General features: G+C 31.2%; 1 protein-coding gene across 1 annotated transcript in view; it reads right to left on the bottom strand.

Annotated features, from left to right (window-relative positions):
- LOC136989063 (CUGBP Elav-like family member 4) overlaps nucleotides 1-17,020 on the bottom strand; it is a 263,922-nt gene that overhangs the window by 79,631 nt on the left and 167,271 nt on the right. Inside the window, 1 exon segment of the mRNA XM_067287154.1 lies at nucleotides 6,476-6,547. Within this exon segment, the coding sequence (XP_067143255.1) occupies nucleotides 6,476-6,547 (72 nt within the window).

Raw genomic sequence — 17,020 nt, forward strand, 5'->3', positions numbered from 1 at the left:
AAAATGTGAAGTAAGAAAAATATGTTTTAATTAATTAGTATCTAAAGAAATTTATTAGAAAATGGACACTTTGATAAATTTAGATACCAAAATGATATTAACCCATAAAGGCTGTTTCATAGCATATTGTTACTTGTATCTCACATAACATGCTCTATACTTTCAGAAAATAGCTTTTACTAACTTAATCAGTGGCCAAATGGATAAAACTACTGAACACTTGTAGTTAATTGTGGAATCGCACCTGGAAAGTAAATGCTTATGGTATTGCTTCAAAGTGCCAAGCTTATCTTTGCCAAAGAGAAGCTTCCAAGAAAAAATTTGACTTTCATAATTTTTACTTGGCAGAGTATTCTTTTACATCTCGGATGTTTTTCTTTGTATATCAAATGCTTTTGGACTAATTTCACTAATTAATTTTTTCACTGCCCTTCTATTGGTTTTGAGCTATTTTTGAGTATTATAGCTTCAATAACATAATTTGGTCTTAAAAGCAGTCAATAAAAAAACAATAAAAAAATAAAATTGAGAACAGAATCTATCTGCAACAAACTAAAACAAGAAGAGAAAACTGCAAAATGTAATTTATAGGAATGTTTCAGTTTATTATTTACTGGTTTAAGTTCTCAGGTGTGATTGTACCCGTCAGTTCAAGAAGACTGATTTTTTCCTAAATTTTATCTTTTAAATTTCTACTATATACTTCAGTTTAGTCAACCATCAGTAGCAAATTAACTATTCTCATTGTAGCTGGAGCAGAAGAAACTATTTTACAGAACAATTTATTACATCATTCATCAAATCGTTATTTTTTGCATTTTATTGTATTTAATTTTTTTCTTGAAAATAATTAAATTTAAATCAATTTTTCCTAATTAAGTAGTAAAAGTGGAATTCTTTTGGCTATTAAGATGTAGTGTGTTTCTTTATATGCTCAAAAGTTTTTCTAAGGTAAATTCATTATATCCATTTTTTGATTCTTGCCATCAATTTTAGTATGACCTTTAATAGAGAAATTTTACATAAAAATATTCAGATACTCAGTGATATCTTTCTCATAAAAGAAATTGTAATGTGACATTGTAAAAAAAGGGTAATGTCGGAGTCACACATTGCAAATTTGCTGGAGTCAGAGTTGGACTTTTTGTTTGCTGATTCCATCACACTGGTTCTGATTATTTATAAGATGCTACCCTACAACTAGAACACTACAGTTGGTATTATAATGAATATTATTATTGTTAGTTATAATACATTATCTTAATGGAATTACATAAATCAATGAATTTGATTTTCTTCTGTTTGATGTCGTGTCTTTATAGCTCATATCTCAATCTTCCTTAACAGTAAAATCAAATAATCTATATGCTTTTCTATCTGAATATAACTAATAAATATAAATTCCTGAGAATTTTTTTCCCATCCTTTTCTTTTTGCTTTTGGTATATACACAAATAATAATATATAATATCCAAAGATGCACATGAAACTAAAATCAGATTTCAACTGTTCCAAGCTTTATATGGAGTTTTATAATTTATGGAAGTAACTGGATATTTATTTTTGCAGTTGTTTACCATGATTTTGTTGCAGTAAAAAAATTTTATTTATTTATTTGAATAAATAAGCATAAGTTAAGATTTTTCAATACTCAATTAGAAGTTGATATTTGTTTTGAGCATTTATACCATTTTGTTCTAAACAAGTAGTCAACTAATAGTTGGTGTTGTATATAACAGTTTTCAAAATAGCTTTTCATATGCTTACAGTAGAGCATCGATTATCCAAATGCCGATCAACAGAAACATCGGTTAACCAAAAGCATTCCAGTTGGCAAAATTAAATTTCCGCTAGTGCTGCGGCACTACAATATTTGGCTATGTCTTGGGCTACTCCAATATTATTTTTGTTTGTGTGCGTGTTTTAGCTGGCAGCACTGGTGCAACCATCAGAGGGTACTTAAGGATGTGCCAGTATTTGAACAAAGCTTTTTTTCGCATCATGAGTGGTGAGTTTTGCTTCAGCTTGTTGGAGAATATAGCCCAAGTGGCTGACATCTCCAGATAAACCCAAGAAAAAGAAAGAGTTTTGCTTGTTTTGTATGGTGTTTTTCTGAGGACTGTATGTCGGGACGTGTGTCGTGCTGAATCGGTACGTTTTTGATACTAAATTAACTTTTAAAATATAATTTTTTTTTTGTTTTTAGTTGTGCAAAATAAAGAAATAATTTTTAACAATACAATAGCCATGATTATTATTTTTAAAAATCTTCACTAGGCTTAAAATCAATGAAAATTCAATGTGAAGCAACACAGAATGGAGAAAAATTTCAACATGGGATAGGTTAATATATTTTTTCATACATGATCAGTTATCCAAATAACCCCAGTCCTGAATTATTTTGGATAATCAATGCTCTACTGTATTAATATTTTTCATGCCTTTTGTCTATTCATGGGTTTTTGATTTCCTTTTGTGCTTTGTTTCAAATAAGTATTTAAAAATGCTGCAAAAGCTGGAAAATAATATAAACACTCACAAACACCTTCCATACTGGTTCCAGCAGATACATTTATTGCAAAAGCAAATGTTTTCAATCATTTTCAGAGACCTTCATCAGGTTATTATAAGTATCTATAAATCAAATGCTATTACTTGAACAATTTTTTAAAAAAATGAATGTTCTATATGCCACATGATAATATGGCCCAACTTACAAGTGAGCCTGGAATGTCACCATGTTGGGATGACACTAAACTTCTACACATTACCTTTGATATATAACAGCTAAGAATAACAGAGGCTATCAAAATTTATAAAGCAATACTCAAGAAAGGTTGCATTAATAGTAAAGAAAACATTAATTTATTGCATGCATGGCAGGCAATGCTATATTACCTCTGACGTTAGCAAATTTTAACACAACATTGTAAATTATGTCAAATGTAAATTGTCATAAACTTTTAAAAAATTGAAAAAGTTTTGTTTGTTTCTTATTTTTTCAATAAATTTGTCACATACTGTACCAGTACATGACATTAGTTATCTCCTTACACCTAAACTCAAGTCATGTAAAAGAACAAAGAGTCATTCTAAAGGTTAGCTAACACTGACAGTAAATAGCAAAAATGAATGAGAAATCAGAAAGTGACTTTTATTCACTTTTGCACTTAGTAAAATTGGTTCAGACTATAAAATGTGGAGAGCAAAAATTTTCAATATGTTGGAATGGAGAAATGATTTGCTAAATGGGAAAATTTACTGGAAACAGCATTGCATGTTATATGTTATCTGCTCTGCTTTTTAAATTTCTTGGTGACTCACTGTCAGTATGTTTTCACTAATCTAAAATGAATATACATAATTTTTCAGTTTCTTTAATAATCACTTTAAATTTTTCCATTTCAAAGTGAATAACACATAAGTGAGAAAAAAGTGCTGTAGGGTGCTGAAAAATTTTGTGAGTAAATATGAAATCGTATGAATGAAAAAACTGAAGTGTTTTATAATAGAGAAAACTACTGTGTAAAGAATATTTAATGTATAATTGCAAAAAACATACAACCAAAAAACATATAAATGGGGTTCAACTGTATATGAAAATCATATAGATTTAATTTTGCTAAGTAAATAATGAGAATCACCAAATTAATTTATTTCCATTAATCCATATCAGTCTGAGTGTACCAATTGTCAGATTTCAGTATCCTTGCATATTTTTTCTTTTGAAAATACTGTAGTTTATGTTTGTGCTTTCCTTTTATGTAACATATAAACATATGAGTTAAAATTACCTCTAAACTTTAGATCTTTTACCATTGGTTTTAATCTATTTAACCATCCGAGCTAATGTGAGCTTGCCTTTTATATCAAAGTTCAGCAGACTGAATATTGGTTAATAATAGGACAATATCCTTATGGACCACATCTAATTTATATATTGACCATTTTCAACAAATGTTCTGGTGACTAATCATGAGATACATTGTAGAATAATAAATTGTGAATTAAAGGTTTCTAAGTGAATTACTAAAAAAAAATCTTCAGGTGAGATGCTATAATAGAATCTAAATCTAACTATTCCAGTGACTGTGACTAGATAATACAAAAATTTTTGCATTACTCTTTTTTGTTTTTCAAAACAATTAAACTTGGAAAAAAATCCAGCAATGAGTTGCTTAGCTTTCCTGGCAACATTTAAAACTGTGTGTGTAGCACCATCTGTTACAATATTTTATTATTAAAACCTTTTTTATGTTTAATTATTATACAGTGGCAAAATGCTTAATTTTTAGGGTAGAAATGGGTTTTATTAAAAAATTATAAATGCTAATAACCAGTAAAATCATTAAGTTTGACCCTATTGAAGATAAGCACGAACCCCTTTATCTCCCCACCCCCTTGACCTTTACTCACCAAAATTTAATAGCATCAATCCCCTAATAAACAAACCTCCTTGCAAAATTTCAGAAATTTTTGACAAAAAGCACAGGAGATATTAAGCTTTAAAGACGGTGAACAAAATCATGCCACACATACACACATCCATACATACAGAAATTATCCCCAAATTTTTTTGCATTTCTCAATGTTTCAAAAATGTCCAAAAATGTAAAAATCTGGGGGTCATTTTTTGACCATTTTCCATACATTCCTTCTGTTATATATAACACAGCCAGGAAAGTAATTAATGTGAACAGCATGACATTGATCCATATAGGACAGAAGGAACATATCCCCCACCACTCAAAACCTGACAAACAATGAGAAAGTTTTCTTACTCATTGCCATTGGCCCATCCCCAATATTTATACAGATCAACCCTGATGGTGAATAGATAAACTATTCATCATTAGGGTTGATCTGAATAAATATTGAGTACATTTTTACAATTTCTGAAAGAAAAATTTGATTTTATCATCATTAAAATATGTTAAATATTCAAATGTAATCTTTGAAACTACTTTTAGAAAATAAAAGGAATCTTTGAAATCTAAATCTTAACATATTTTGGACTTTGCTATATTTTCATGAATGACTTTGAAACATTTATTTCAAATCTATTTTCATTTCTTTAAAAAGTATTGATATATATTTTTATGATTTTAATACTACAGTAGAGCGTTGTTTATCCGAAAGCCAGTCAACCAAAACGTTGGTTAACCGAAAGCTTTCCTGTCGGATTGTGTCGTGCTGAATCAAACATTTTTGATACTAAATTAACTTCTAAAGTATAATTTTTTTGTTTTTATATTTTTCAATATATTAATTTTGTTTGTACAAAATAAAGAAATAATTTTTAGTGATACAATGGCTTCGATTATTATTATAAAAATTTTCGTTAGGCTTAAAATCGATGAAAATTCAACACGAAGCGACACGCAACAGAGAAAAATTTCAACATCGAATAAATTAATATATTTTTTCATACATAATCAGTTATCCGAACAACCCCAGTCTCCAATTGATTTGGATAAACGACGCTCTACTGTAATTTTTATTTTGTGTTAATATTTTCAGAATAAGTGGCTTTATCATTTTTCTCCTTTAGGACAGACTATACTAGAATTTCTTTAAAATGACTGAACACATTTTCTCCTTATAAATATTCTATTTCTTTATCTCTTTTGGTATCATCATTGTTTTTCCCCTCTAAGGAAAAAGTTTTTCATTGTTTCAATTCAGAAATATCTAATTTAATTAGACAAATGTTTCATACAATAAACATTTCAACACATAACATCTGTACAATAAGAGTTGAAACAGTACTTCATAAAGATATATGTGCCCAGAGACATTTTACACTAAGCCCATGAGATCATGATCTAGAGCCCAGAATTTATGAGCCTAAACTCTGAAAAACCAGATGATTTATTTTCTTAAGAAAATTGGTTAAATTCGAAAAATGAGATGATGATGGAAAAACTGTGGCTTAAGATTCATATACAAGTTAAAATACTTCTAAGTATGTTCTAATCAGAATTTGTTTTTTAGTGCGAATTTTCATTAATTTAAAAATGTTGTAGTGCTCACTATACATATTTTAAAATTACAAAAAATTTCACAATGTATATAGTCAAAGTACTCTTCTTGTACATTGAAAATTTCAAGCTTTTAATTCTATAAAATTAAGAACATTTATTTATAATAATCTTCAATAAAAAAATACTTTAGAAAAGATAATACATTTAAATAGCAAACATGAAAAAAACAAGCCATTCCTCAAACACAATAAAATTTTGAACATTTAAGTAATTTTTAAAGATATAATACTCATAATGACATTAAAAGTATTTAATATATGAAAATCTTTAATTAAATTGTTACAAAGTGAATATCAAGAAAAAATATAATACCTTTGATTCAAACTTTCAAATATTATTTTTGAATATTAAAAAAAATATTTAGTTTACAGGTTCTGCTTAGGTTAAAAAATTAAAAAATTCACAGGACTGATTAAAAAAGTATTACTTACGAATACCAGGATAAGGCTGAAGACTAGGGTATGCAGTAGGTTGCAAAGCATCACCATTAGGAATGGCTTGAGCTATAGTAAAAAAATATTCATTTATAACTATCTCCTTCTCAAATTAGTGGAGTGATCAATTAGAAATAAAAACAAAACCTTTAATAACCAGTAACCGAACTTTAATGACAAATTCCAAAAAGCCTGAGGCAGGCCTTGGTGAAGGCCAAAAATGTTCGGAATTTGTCATTAAAGTTCTGTTACTGGTTATTAAAGGTTTTGTTTTTATTTCTAATATTCATTTAATTTCATTTTAATAAAATATAATGTACTGTACAATATTAATTAATTTCATCTGTTTAAACTTACTATGCTTTCAACTTCAAAATCACATAAATTATCTTATGTGATTTTGATGATAAATTATAGTGTGGCAATAATAAAAAAGAGTTATAGTAAATTAATTTTAAATCTAAGAATACAAAAAGTATTCAATTATTGTTTGGCATTCAATCAAAAAATTAAACTTTGTTTTGCAAACATTACTTTAATATTTAGTTTAATTAACTACTATATAATAATGTAACTACAAAGCAAATATTTTTAACTAGTCAAATTATAACTGCCACTATTAATTTTAAAAATTTTGTGAAGTTAATATTATGCTATCAACTTCACAAAATAATAAACATAAAAATATAAAATATTAAGAAAAATTGTATAAAAAAAATGAAAAAATGAAATTAAGATATTACATAACAATCTTCCTTATTGTAAAATAATTACTATTTTAATTATCAGAAACAAAGCAATTTGACTTAAAGTCACTCTCTCAATAAATTTAATAATTAGAAATAAATTCAACCTTTACTTTAAATGTAGAATATTCTAGAAGATTATTTGGAAATTCTAATGTATTGGGTTCAGGGGCACCCATACATTGGGGCACGAGCGTCTCCTTTCTTTAGGGAACACCGAATTCCATTATCAACAAACACAGAAAATGCATAAGTTCTAGCCTATTTTGCAAATACTTGTGTAAAATAAACTAATGAATGATATTCTTCCATTGTCCCATGCATGAGTGTCTGCAGAAAGTTTTCCAGAAGGGCAAAGCTTAGAGACAAATAATTACATCAATAAATTTTTATTTAATTATTAAACTTTTTGGGAGGATTTTTCACAAGTAGATTATATAATATTGTTTTGCATCAATACAAAAAGACAAAGTGTCCCATGACTGAGAGTATAAGATTTTGTACAGTCAAACCTGTTTTTGTGCGGGGGATAGGGACCGCATAAAAGAAAATGCATTAAAAAAAATCGCGCGAAACTTCACGAGTGGCTATAAAAAATAGTTTTCGCAACACAATTAAAAAATATTTTTTTTTATGCGGTGAATAGGGACCGCATAAAAAAAAGTCTCACGTAGAAAATAACTCGAAACCGTACGAAATAACTAGGAATTGCTTTTTTAACTCCTTGGGCCTTTTTCTGCAACACCTAATGGGGAAAAAAATCCTCTAAGAATTTTAATTTTTACATTAATTAATTATTTCCACTTAAATACGAATCTAACATTAAAAAGTTAAAAATAATCATTAAATAATGATTTTATTTAATAAATATAGCTGCAGGAAGTGTTATTTCATTTAACAAGGGGTGAAATTTCACACCTGCAGTCTAAAGCTGGAGGGGAGCTAACTTACCGCATCTGTTCAAATATAACATAATATTTATGGTTTTTATGCTATTAAAATAAGAGGGGACCGAAATAAACATATGAGAAAAAAATTTTTCTGAATAAAAAATGAAAAAACCTGCTGATGTCATAGAAAACAACCAATAGAGTTTTTAAAAATTTTACAGGAGTCAATTATGTTCCAATTTGATTGAAATTTTCATATACCGCACAAAACAAATCGCACAAATAAAAATCGCACAGAAAAAGACCGCAAAAAACAGGTTTGACTGTATCTCAATTAGTTTTATGATTATAATATATAGAATTTTTTACTCAAATTCCAGGGGAGGGCAAGTACTCATTTTCCCCCTCTGTTGATGCTCATGGTCCCATGCAATAATTTTATGTAATTACTTTGTCATATGTTGACCAAAACACACGCCTTATTTACAAGGCCAAATTAGCTCAGAATGCAAACAGCAGTGCTTGGCACCACCCTTCAGGTGTTGAATCTTAGAGTTTGAAGCTTGCATAATGTACGATGTTTTTTACATAACCTGTGCCTTCCCCCCTTTTTATAGTCTGTGCGTGCTGTTGATTGGGTTGGTTGTTATATATTCTAAAATAATAATTTTATTTTTGACTAATCATTACAATGATGTAAATATAGGAGAAAATTAAATTTGTTTATTGTAAAAATATTTTTTAATTTTACAGTTCATTATCAATTACAATACAAGTACAGTACATTAAATAGTTTTTATCTCAAATACATTTTAAAACTTATTTGAACAAGACTTTTTTGAATGTAAAAATCAATTTAGCAGAGAAAATAAATTTTTATAAATAAATAAACATCTGGAAAGAAAAATAAAATGTATTGTGATAAAATACACTCAAACCTGTTTTTGTGCGGTCTTTTTTGGTGCAATTTTTTATGTGCGCAATGTGTTTTGTGCAATTATTTTTGTGCAGTATATCAATTTGATTGAAATTCATATACCGCACACAAAAAATCACACAAAACAAATCGCACAAATAAAAAATTGCACAAAAAAAGACCGCACAAAAACAGGTTTGAGTGTAAAATAAATTTCAAATAAATGCTTACTTAAACATGTAACAATAGCATACATAAATTGAAATTTCAAAAATAAATATGCATCATAAAAATAGTATTTTATATATAACAAAAATTACTATTAACATAATTTCATGGAGTTCCTGAGTTATCTGTATTTAAAAGTCAATTTGAAAACAGCTGCAGGTTATACAATGATGCAGATTATCTTCGAGTTTTAAACTGCAATTATGAATTCATTCAAAAGCTCTTTCCCTTATCTAAACTTACCAAGAGCATATTTAAAAATAGTTTTATGCTTCATAGTTATATTCATTTGCTATAACAATTTTTCTACAGCCACCATCAAACCAATTTCTACAGCACATAAAAACTTATATACCTTAGATGAGTAATAAATGGGAGGAAACTAAAACAGGAATGGAATGGGAGCAGCAGTATTGAGAATAGTATAATAATAGTAAGAAGTAGCAAATAGGGGTTTAGAAAATGGGAGAAAACTAAAGATAAAGCCTTTAGTTCTTTCCCGTTTTCTATACTACTACTTAAACTTGCATCTTGAAAGCTATAAGTTTCCAGTAATTCTCTTTCTATATATATATACAGTAATACCTGTTGGAAAATATTTAGCAGAATACTTTTCATTTTATCATAAATTAGTTTTCTACAGATAATAGCGAGGTTGAAGCCGAAGTTTTAAACGCGAAAACGTGTACGTTGGACGTTGATTGCTGCTTTCCTGTAAGCCTAGAGGTTTGACAATGGCGTTTGGAAAGTCAGTGGAATCATGCTCGACATTCCAAACGCCATTGTCAACTTTCTAGGCTTACAGGAAAGCGGCGCTCAATGTCCGACGTACACGTTTTCGCGTTTAAAACTTCGGTCTCAACCTCGCTAATAAGAGTTAAATAATTTACTACTGAACTTAGTCATTCGATATTATTTTTTCAAGTTTATTTCAGCATTATTTATTAATATTATTATGTTGGGTTAAGTGAGATTTACTCGGTTAACACCGGTGGCTGCGTACTATGCCGGACCAAAGTCAAGGCATAGTAACCAAAACAGAAATTAAAGAAGTGTATCAGCGTGTGTGTCTGTATTCAAGAATTTCCTCACAATATGACATGTATTCAATATAGTGGCCTTCTGTAGTGTGATGTATGTGTTTCTATTCAATTGTAATGTGCCCAGGCTTTTGTGCAGTGTGTGTGGTATGACACCTGTAGAGGAGAGAACAACAGGTACAATAAGCACCCTATCAATCCTCCATAGATGCCTTATTTCCTGGGCGAGTTCTGTGTACTTGCTGACTTTTTTCAGTGCATGTGTTTTGTACATTGTGAGTGTTTGGAATGGATATGTCTATAATGTATGTGATTTTATTGTGTTTGTCAATGAAGTGTGATGTCTGGTCTGTTGTGGTAAATTGTTTTATCTGTGATTATGGCTCTGTCGTAGTACATTTTGTGCGTGTTGTTTTCCAATAGTGTCTGTGGAATGTATTTGTAGTATGGTTTGTGGATGTCTACTAATTTGTGTTTCTTTGCAAGCTCTTGGTGTATTATATTTGCTACTTGATTATGTCTGTGTAAATAATCTGTCTGTGCCAAGAGCTTGCAACCAGAGGTGATGTGTTGTATAGTTTCTGGCATGATGTGACATTTTCTGCATGTGTCATTTGTGAGTGTTGCATCTTTGAGTATGTGTTTTCTGTAGTTTTTAGTATTTATGACCTGATCCTGTATGGCGATCATGAATCCTTCCGTCTCCCCAAAGAGGCATCCCCGAGCTAACCAGCTGTTTGACGCAGTTTTGTCAACAAAATCCTGGGCCAGGTCGTAAGGATGCCTGCCATGGAGTGCCTTTCAAGCCCACGATTGCTTAATGGTGTCTATGCCTTTTATATGTTGTGTTGTGTCCATATGATGTGAGTGTAAGTTTAATGGTGTGTTATTTGAATCTGCTAGAGTTACTGCTTTATGTAATTGTGATGTTTCTTGTTTCTTGTAGAAAAACTCTCGCAGTGACTGTATTTGTTTGTAGTGAAGGTTAACTATGTCAATCAGGCCACGTCCGTCATCTTTACGTGGAAGGGTTAATCTTTCTGTGGCAGATTTAGGATGATGTTGTTTATGCTTAGTAAGCGTTGTTCTTGTTTTCCTTTGGAGTTGCTCAAGATCTGTGTGAGTCCAATGTATAACTCCAAAAGAATATGTGAGTACTGGAATGACATATGTGTTTATTGCTTTGACTGTGTGTTTTGCATTTAACTGTGTTCTGAGAATAGCATTTAACCTACTTTGGTATTCTTTAATTAATCTTTGCTTTATTTGTGTATGTTCTGTTAGTTTGGCCTGTTGGAATCCTAAATACTTATAGAACTCGCCCTCTTCCATGGATTCAATAATGTATCCATTTCCAAGTGCAAAATCTTCTTTCTTCAGGATTCCTTTTTCTATGTGAAGTGTTTTGCATTTATCTAGGCCAAATTCCATTTGTATGTCCTTGGTGTATGAATGTGTGATTTGTAAGAGTTGATGAAGTTGTTTTTGTGTGGATGCATAAAGTTTTATGTCATCCATGTACATGAGATGTGACAGTGTAAACTGTGTTGTTTTTTCGTGTCTGATATTGTAACCATATTGCGTGTTGTTTAACATGTTGGATAATGGATTCAGGGCTAAGCAGAACCAGAGAGGACTCAAGGAATCTCCTTGAAAAATTCCTCGCCTAATAAAAATTTGGTTTGTTTGTATGGAAGTGTTACTAACCCTGAGATGTAGTGTTGTTCTCCAGTGCTGCATAGTGTTTTGAAAGAATGCAATGAGTGATGGATGTATTTTGTACATGTGTAGAATATGTAGCAGCCAACTGTGTGGAACACTGTCGAATGCTTTTCTGTAGTCTATATATGCCATGTGTATGTTTCTGTGTTGTTTGTGTGCTTGCCGTAGAATGACTGAATCTATGAGTAACTGTTCTTTGCATCCCCTGTGGTTTCTACGACAACCTTTTTGTTGTTCTGTTAGAATGTCGTGTTCTTCAACATGTTTGTATATTTTGTTTGCAATACAGGATGTCAATAATTTGTAGAGTGTTTGAAGACATGTAATTGGTCTGTATTGTGTGGGGTCTGTGGTATTGTTGTTTTTAGATTTCATGTAGGTGATGCCCTGGGTAAGAAAATTTGGCATGTCTTGTGGATTGATGATGATGTGTGTTAGATGTTTAGCTAGTTCCTGGCGCAGTGATGTAAACTTTTTGTACCAGAAATTGTGAATGTTGTCTACACCAGGTGTCTTCCAGTTGTGTGTTCTGTTAACAGTGTATTGGAAATCATGTATGTTTATTTCAACACAGGGCATAGTTGGTATGTTGTGCAAGTTTCTGTTCTCCTCCTCGATCCAGCCTGCATCAGCATTATGCGTGACAGCACTGGACCAAAGAGAAGACCAATATGTTGTGAGTTCTTCTTCTGTTGGTGTGCCACTGTGCTGTGTATCAGTGTTTGCTTTGTTATTAATTTGTCTGTAAAAGAGTTTTTCATTGTTTGTAAATAATTTATTTTGTTGTTTTCGTAGTGTACATGTTTTGTATCGTTTGAGTCTACGTGCTTTGGCAGCAAGTTTTTGTTTTAGTGTATCAATGTATTCTGTAATGCGTGTGTTGTGATGTTCATGTTTTGTGTGTTTTTATTTTCTTGAAAATGTTTTTGAGCTGTTTCCTTAATTTGGGTGTTATGTTGTTTTTAGTGTATTGTGTCAGCCTGCCTAATTGCTGTCTAATGTCATTTATTTGTGTTTCTATTCTTCTCTGCCAGGCAGGCTTGTGATAGAATTGTGTTTTCTGTGTATTTGTCTGTGATTGTACTTTCAGTCCATGGTGTGTCACTACTGTGACTGCCCCAGCATAAACTAATGTATGAATGTCTGAGAGTGTAAAAATTGAATGAATGTAGTGTGGTAGTAAGTGAGTGTTTACATAATTTAGTGTTTTTCCTACTTCCTTTGACGTGTTGATTTTTGGTATTCGTGGTCATTGTGTGGGATCTGTACCTGTATATTTAGTGAGTGTTTCCTGAAATATAAGTGAGAGCGTATTAACTAAATCCAAGTCTATGTTATCAATGATGGATGAGGAAGTGTCTGTAGTATCATTAGTGGTAATTGTTGTATGTGTGTTATTATCAATGCTTGTTGCTGGATTATCCTGACAGGTTACATGATCTTCATTAATGTTAGATGTTTCTGTCTGTTGATGTATTTGATCAGCAACCTGTTGTTTGATAAGTTCAAGTGTTGTTTGTGGAATAAGGTTGTTGTGTATAATTGTTCTTTTTTGATCAACAACCCTTTGTTCAGTGACAGTGAGGTGAGGATATTGTTGTGTGAATTTATGGTGTAGTTGTTGTCTGTACGCTGTCATGTTTGTTTCAAGTTTTGTGATCGTGTAATAAGTACGGATGATAAACTCGTTCATTTCTACTGTCCATTTCATCCGTTGGCATGGTTTTCCAGCCTTTGTGGTCTGTGGATGCATTGCCACAGAAACACCAAGGCTGGGTTGGTTCCTCACATCTGTTGAGGGCATTGCAGTAGCCATGCTTGGGCCGGTGCTGCTTTCGCCACCGGTAACCAAGGGAGACTGTGACCTATTTTTCGAACGTGAGCCTCTGCCTAACCCACGAACGCGGACCTTGTTAACTCGGGCGACGTCCGAGCCGGTATCACACTTTGATCTAGTTATTACCATATAATATCACCACCGAATGTGGGTGTGGTCACTCTTAGCTTCATTTCTCCCCATAGACCTTACTGGCATGGGTGTCCCTACCAGGAGCTTGTGCTCCAGCCTGCATTGCCCTATGGATCAGTAAAATTACTGGGCTCTCCCACCACGACCAGGTGGTGACCCCGGGAGAGTATTATTATTATTATTATTATTATTATATCTTAATGAATTGTGACCTACTTGACCAATACCAGTTCTATGTACTAGTTCAGTACTATGATGAAACAAGGTCAAAGCACAGTTACCAAAAAGGCATTATACTGTTTATATGCTTGTTGGTGTATGTATCAGTATTTAAGAATTTCTTGACTTTGTGATATGGTAACATTCACAAATCACATGGTCCAACTGAAGGGGATAGGGAGTAAATTAATGATTACCATAAACCATTACAATGAGGAATGTGTCCGAGTCGTCATATAACCTAGTCTTTTCTTCAAAAATTATTCTGAGTTCCAATATATTCTATTATCTGTTTAGATTGTGTTATAAACACAATGTCATACACATGGAAGATCACAGTACCAGAGTAACTATTAGCAAAAAATTAATAAATCAGCAATATCAACTGAGAACCAGTAATGCAACAGCAACAAGAATACATAATTGCACAATTGTAATTATTTAACTCATTAATTAATTTAATTCATTATTATAAAAAAGTTAATATGGAATGATATATAATATAGCCTAGTTATACAAAGTAACAAAAAACAAATAGATATTCTATGCTTTTATGTAATCTAGTGTTATATATTATTATAATTCAACAATATGGTGTAAATCCTAAAAGTTAAAAGAGGAGGCAGTTTAAACAGATAAATCTGCTAGGAAAAAAAACTGTTTTTTCACTTTTGATTTTTGATCCTGTGTACCCTGAGTGAGTGTTTTTTTCCCAAAACCCAATGTGGTTTGGCCAGGCCTACAATTGGAGATGGCTGGGTAATGAAGGACTGGACCCAACATATCTAGGACAGACTACCCATGAAAAATTTCTGAGGTTTTTTGATTACTCATATTCAATTCCAGGTTTTCCAGAGCAGTGAGTTGATATGTTAACCACCTTGTTATTAATATTATAAATTATATACATTATAAATATTAGGCTTGTTCCAACACAAGTCCCTAAGTGGTTTAAAACTGGCATGTGCATTGTTCAGTTCTTGGCTGTAAAATGACATTGCACATGCCTCATATTTATATTATATATTGTATCAAATACAATGTATCTTTTGTAACTTAATATTATTAATGTCGGTATGTGTTATTATTTATTATTCTTACTTTTATGTATTGTTTTTGCAATTAATATCAACATTGGACTGTTATTATTTTTGGATAAGTCAAAAAGCCCGATGCAGGCATCGGGGCATACTAAATTACAAATAAAAATAATAATATACTGAGTATTATACTGTAAAAATATAAAATAAATATAAAATAATTTATATTGTTAATTTAAATTGATTTGACTAATAGCTAAGGGCGCCCCTAGTGGCTGTTTTTGGCATACCGTGACAGAAAGAGACTGTCCATTTTTTCAGTTTTATATAGTAGATATGCCACGTGATTATTGTAGCAGCTGGCTGGCCAAGCAGTCAAGGTGGCAGCTATCACTCTGGGGGACCCAGGATCAAATCCAGACAGACTGAAAAATCCCCAGGAATTTTTCAGGGAGCAGTCCCTCACCACCCAGTTGTCCCATTGTGGGCCTGGTCACACACATAATGGGCTTGCTAAAGGAGGCACTCTTAGTGCCCACAGGATGGAGAGTTTAAAAAAATATATGATTATTGTATTATTTTAATAATATATCATGTACGTACATGTTTACTTTCTACTCACAATAAAAAAACCTATTTTATTTCTAAGTATAACATCCTAATTTTAAAATGTCCGGGTCAGCAATTTTGAAAAGAGGGCAACACTGTTTGTAACTGATCTATGTGTCTTTGTTTTATTATGTATTTTTATGTTTGTTTAAAAGAGTTGCAAAATGTTTTCTACATTTTCCCACCCAGTGTTTAAATTTAAAAATAAAATACAGTAAATAAAATTATTTGAGGGTCTGGCTTTCTTAGGCTATATGGTTTTAGGAGTAGGGGTTACTTTTGATTCCCCCCATCAAAATTTGAAAAATATTGGGCCATGTCGTTTGTGAACATTCCTTATATTTATCTACTTTCTATAATGTGAAGTATGTGCTATAGTTATGGCCTAATGTTTCTAGACTTTTATATAGATTTAATATGGTATGACACCTGTGCAAGACAGGATTATAAGCACAATAAGCACCTTATTCATTTCTCATAGGCACTTTATTATTTTGTGGATGAGTTCTGAATATTAACTAATTTTCATTGTATTTATTTTGTTTATTGTGAGTATTTGGGATGGACATATCTATGATGTGATTTTACTTTATTTGTCAATCAATATGATGTCTGACCAGTCTGCTGTGGTTTGATTATAATATATTTTGTGTGTATTACTTTATAAGACTGCCTAAGATGTATATTTATAAAATGGTTACTGGATGTGTAAAAATTTGTGTTTGCATACAAACTTTTCATGTATTATGTTATTTGGTTATGTCAATATAAACAGTCTGTTTGTATTAAAAGCTTGCAACTTTATGTAGTATTATTTGTATTAAATGCTTAATTTTAGGTAACCAACTGTTTAAATTTACCATAAAGCAATGTTTTTGTCCTGTTTTAGGACAGCTTCAGCTTCTTAATAAATATAAGTCACTGTTCAAACTGAATTCTAACATATATTATTTTTGACAGATAAAATGCTATTTCAAACTATACATTTTTGTTCTAATTTATTCAGTATTAACATCACTTCCCAGATCAGCTAAAAGTATTAATTTCTCACACGTATCAAACTGCCACCTTCATTCCTCTGTCCTGCAAGTGTTTAATTATATCCTGCCAATTTCTTGTTTCTAGTTGTCTCCTATCCATCTGGTGTCTAGATTTTTCAAGTC

Source organism: Centruroides vittatus, unplaced genomic scaffold, assembly GCF_030686945.1.
Source record: "Centruroides vittatus isolate TY-2023 unplaced genomic scaffold, ASM3068694v2 scaffold_435, whole genome shotgun sequence".
In the NCBI taxonomy this organism is placed as follows: Eukaryota; Metazoa; Arthropoda; class Arachnida; order Scorpiones; family Buthidae; genus Centruroides; species Centruroides vittatus.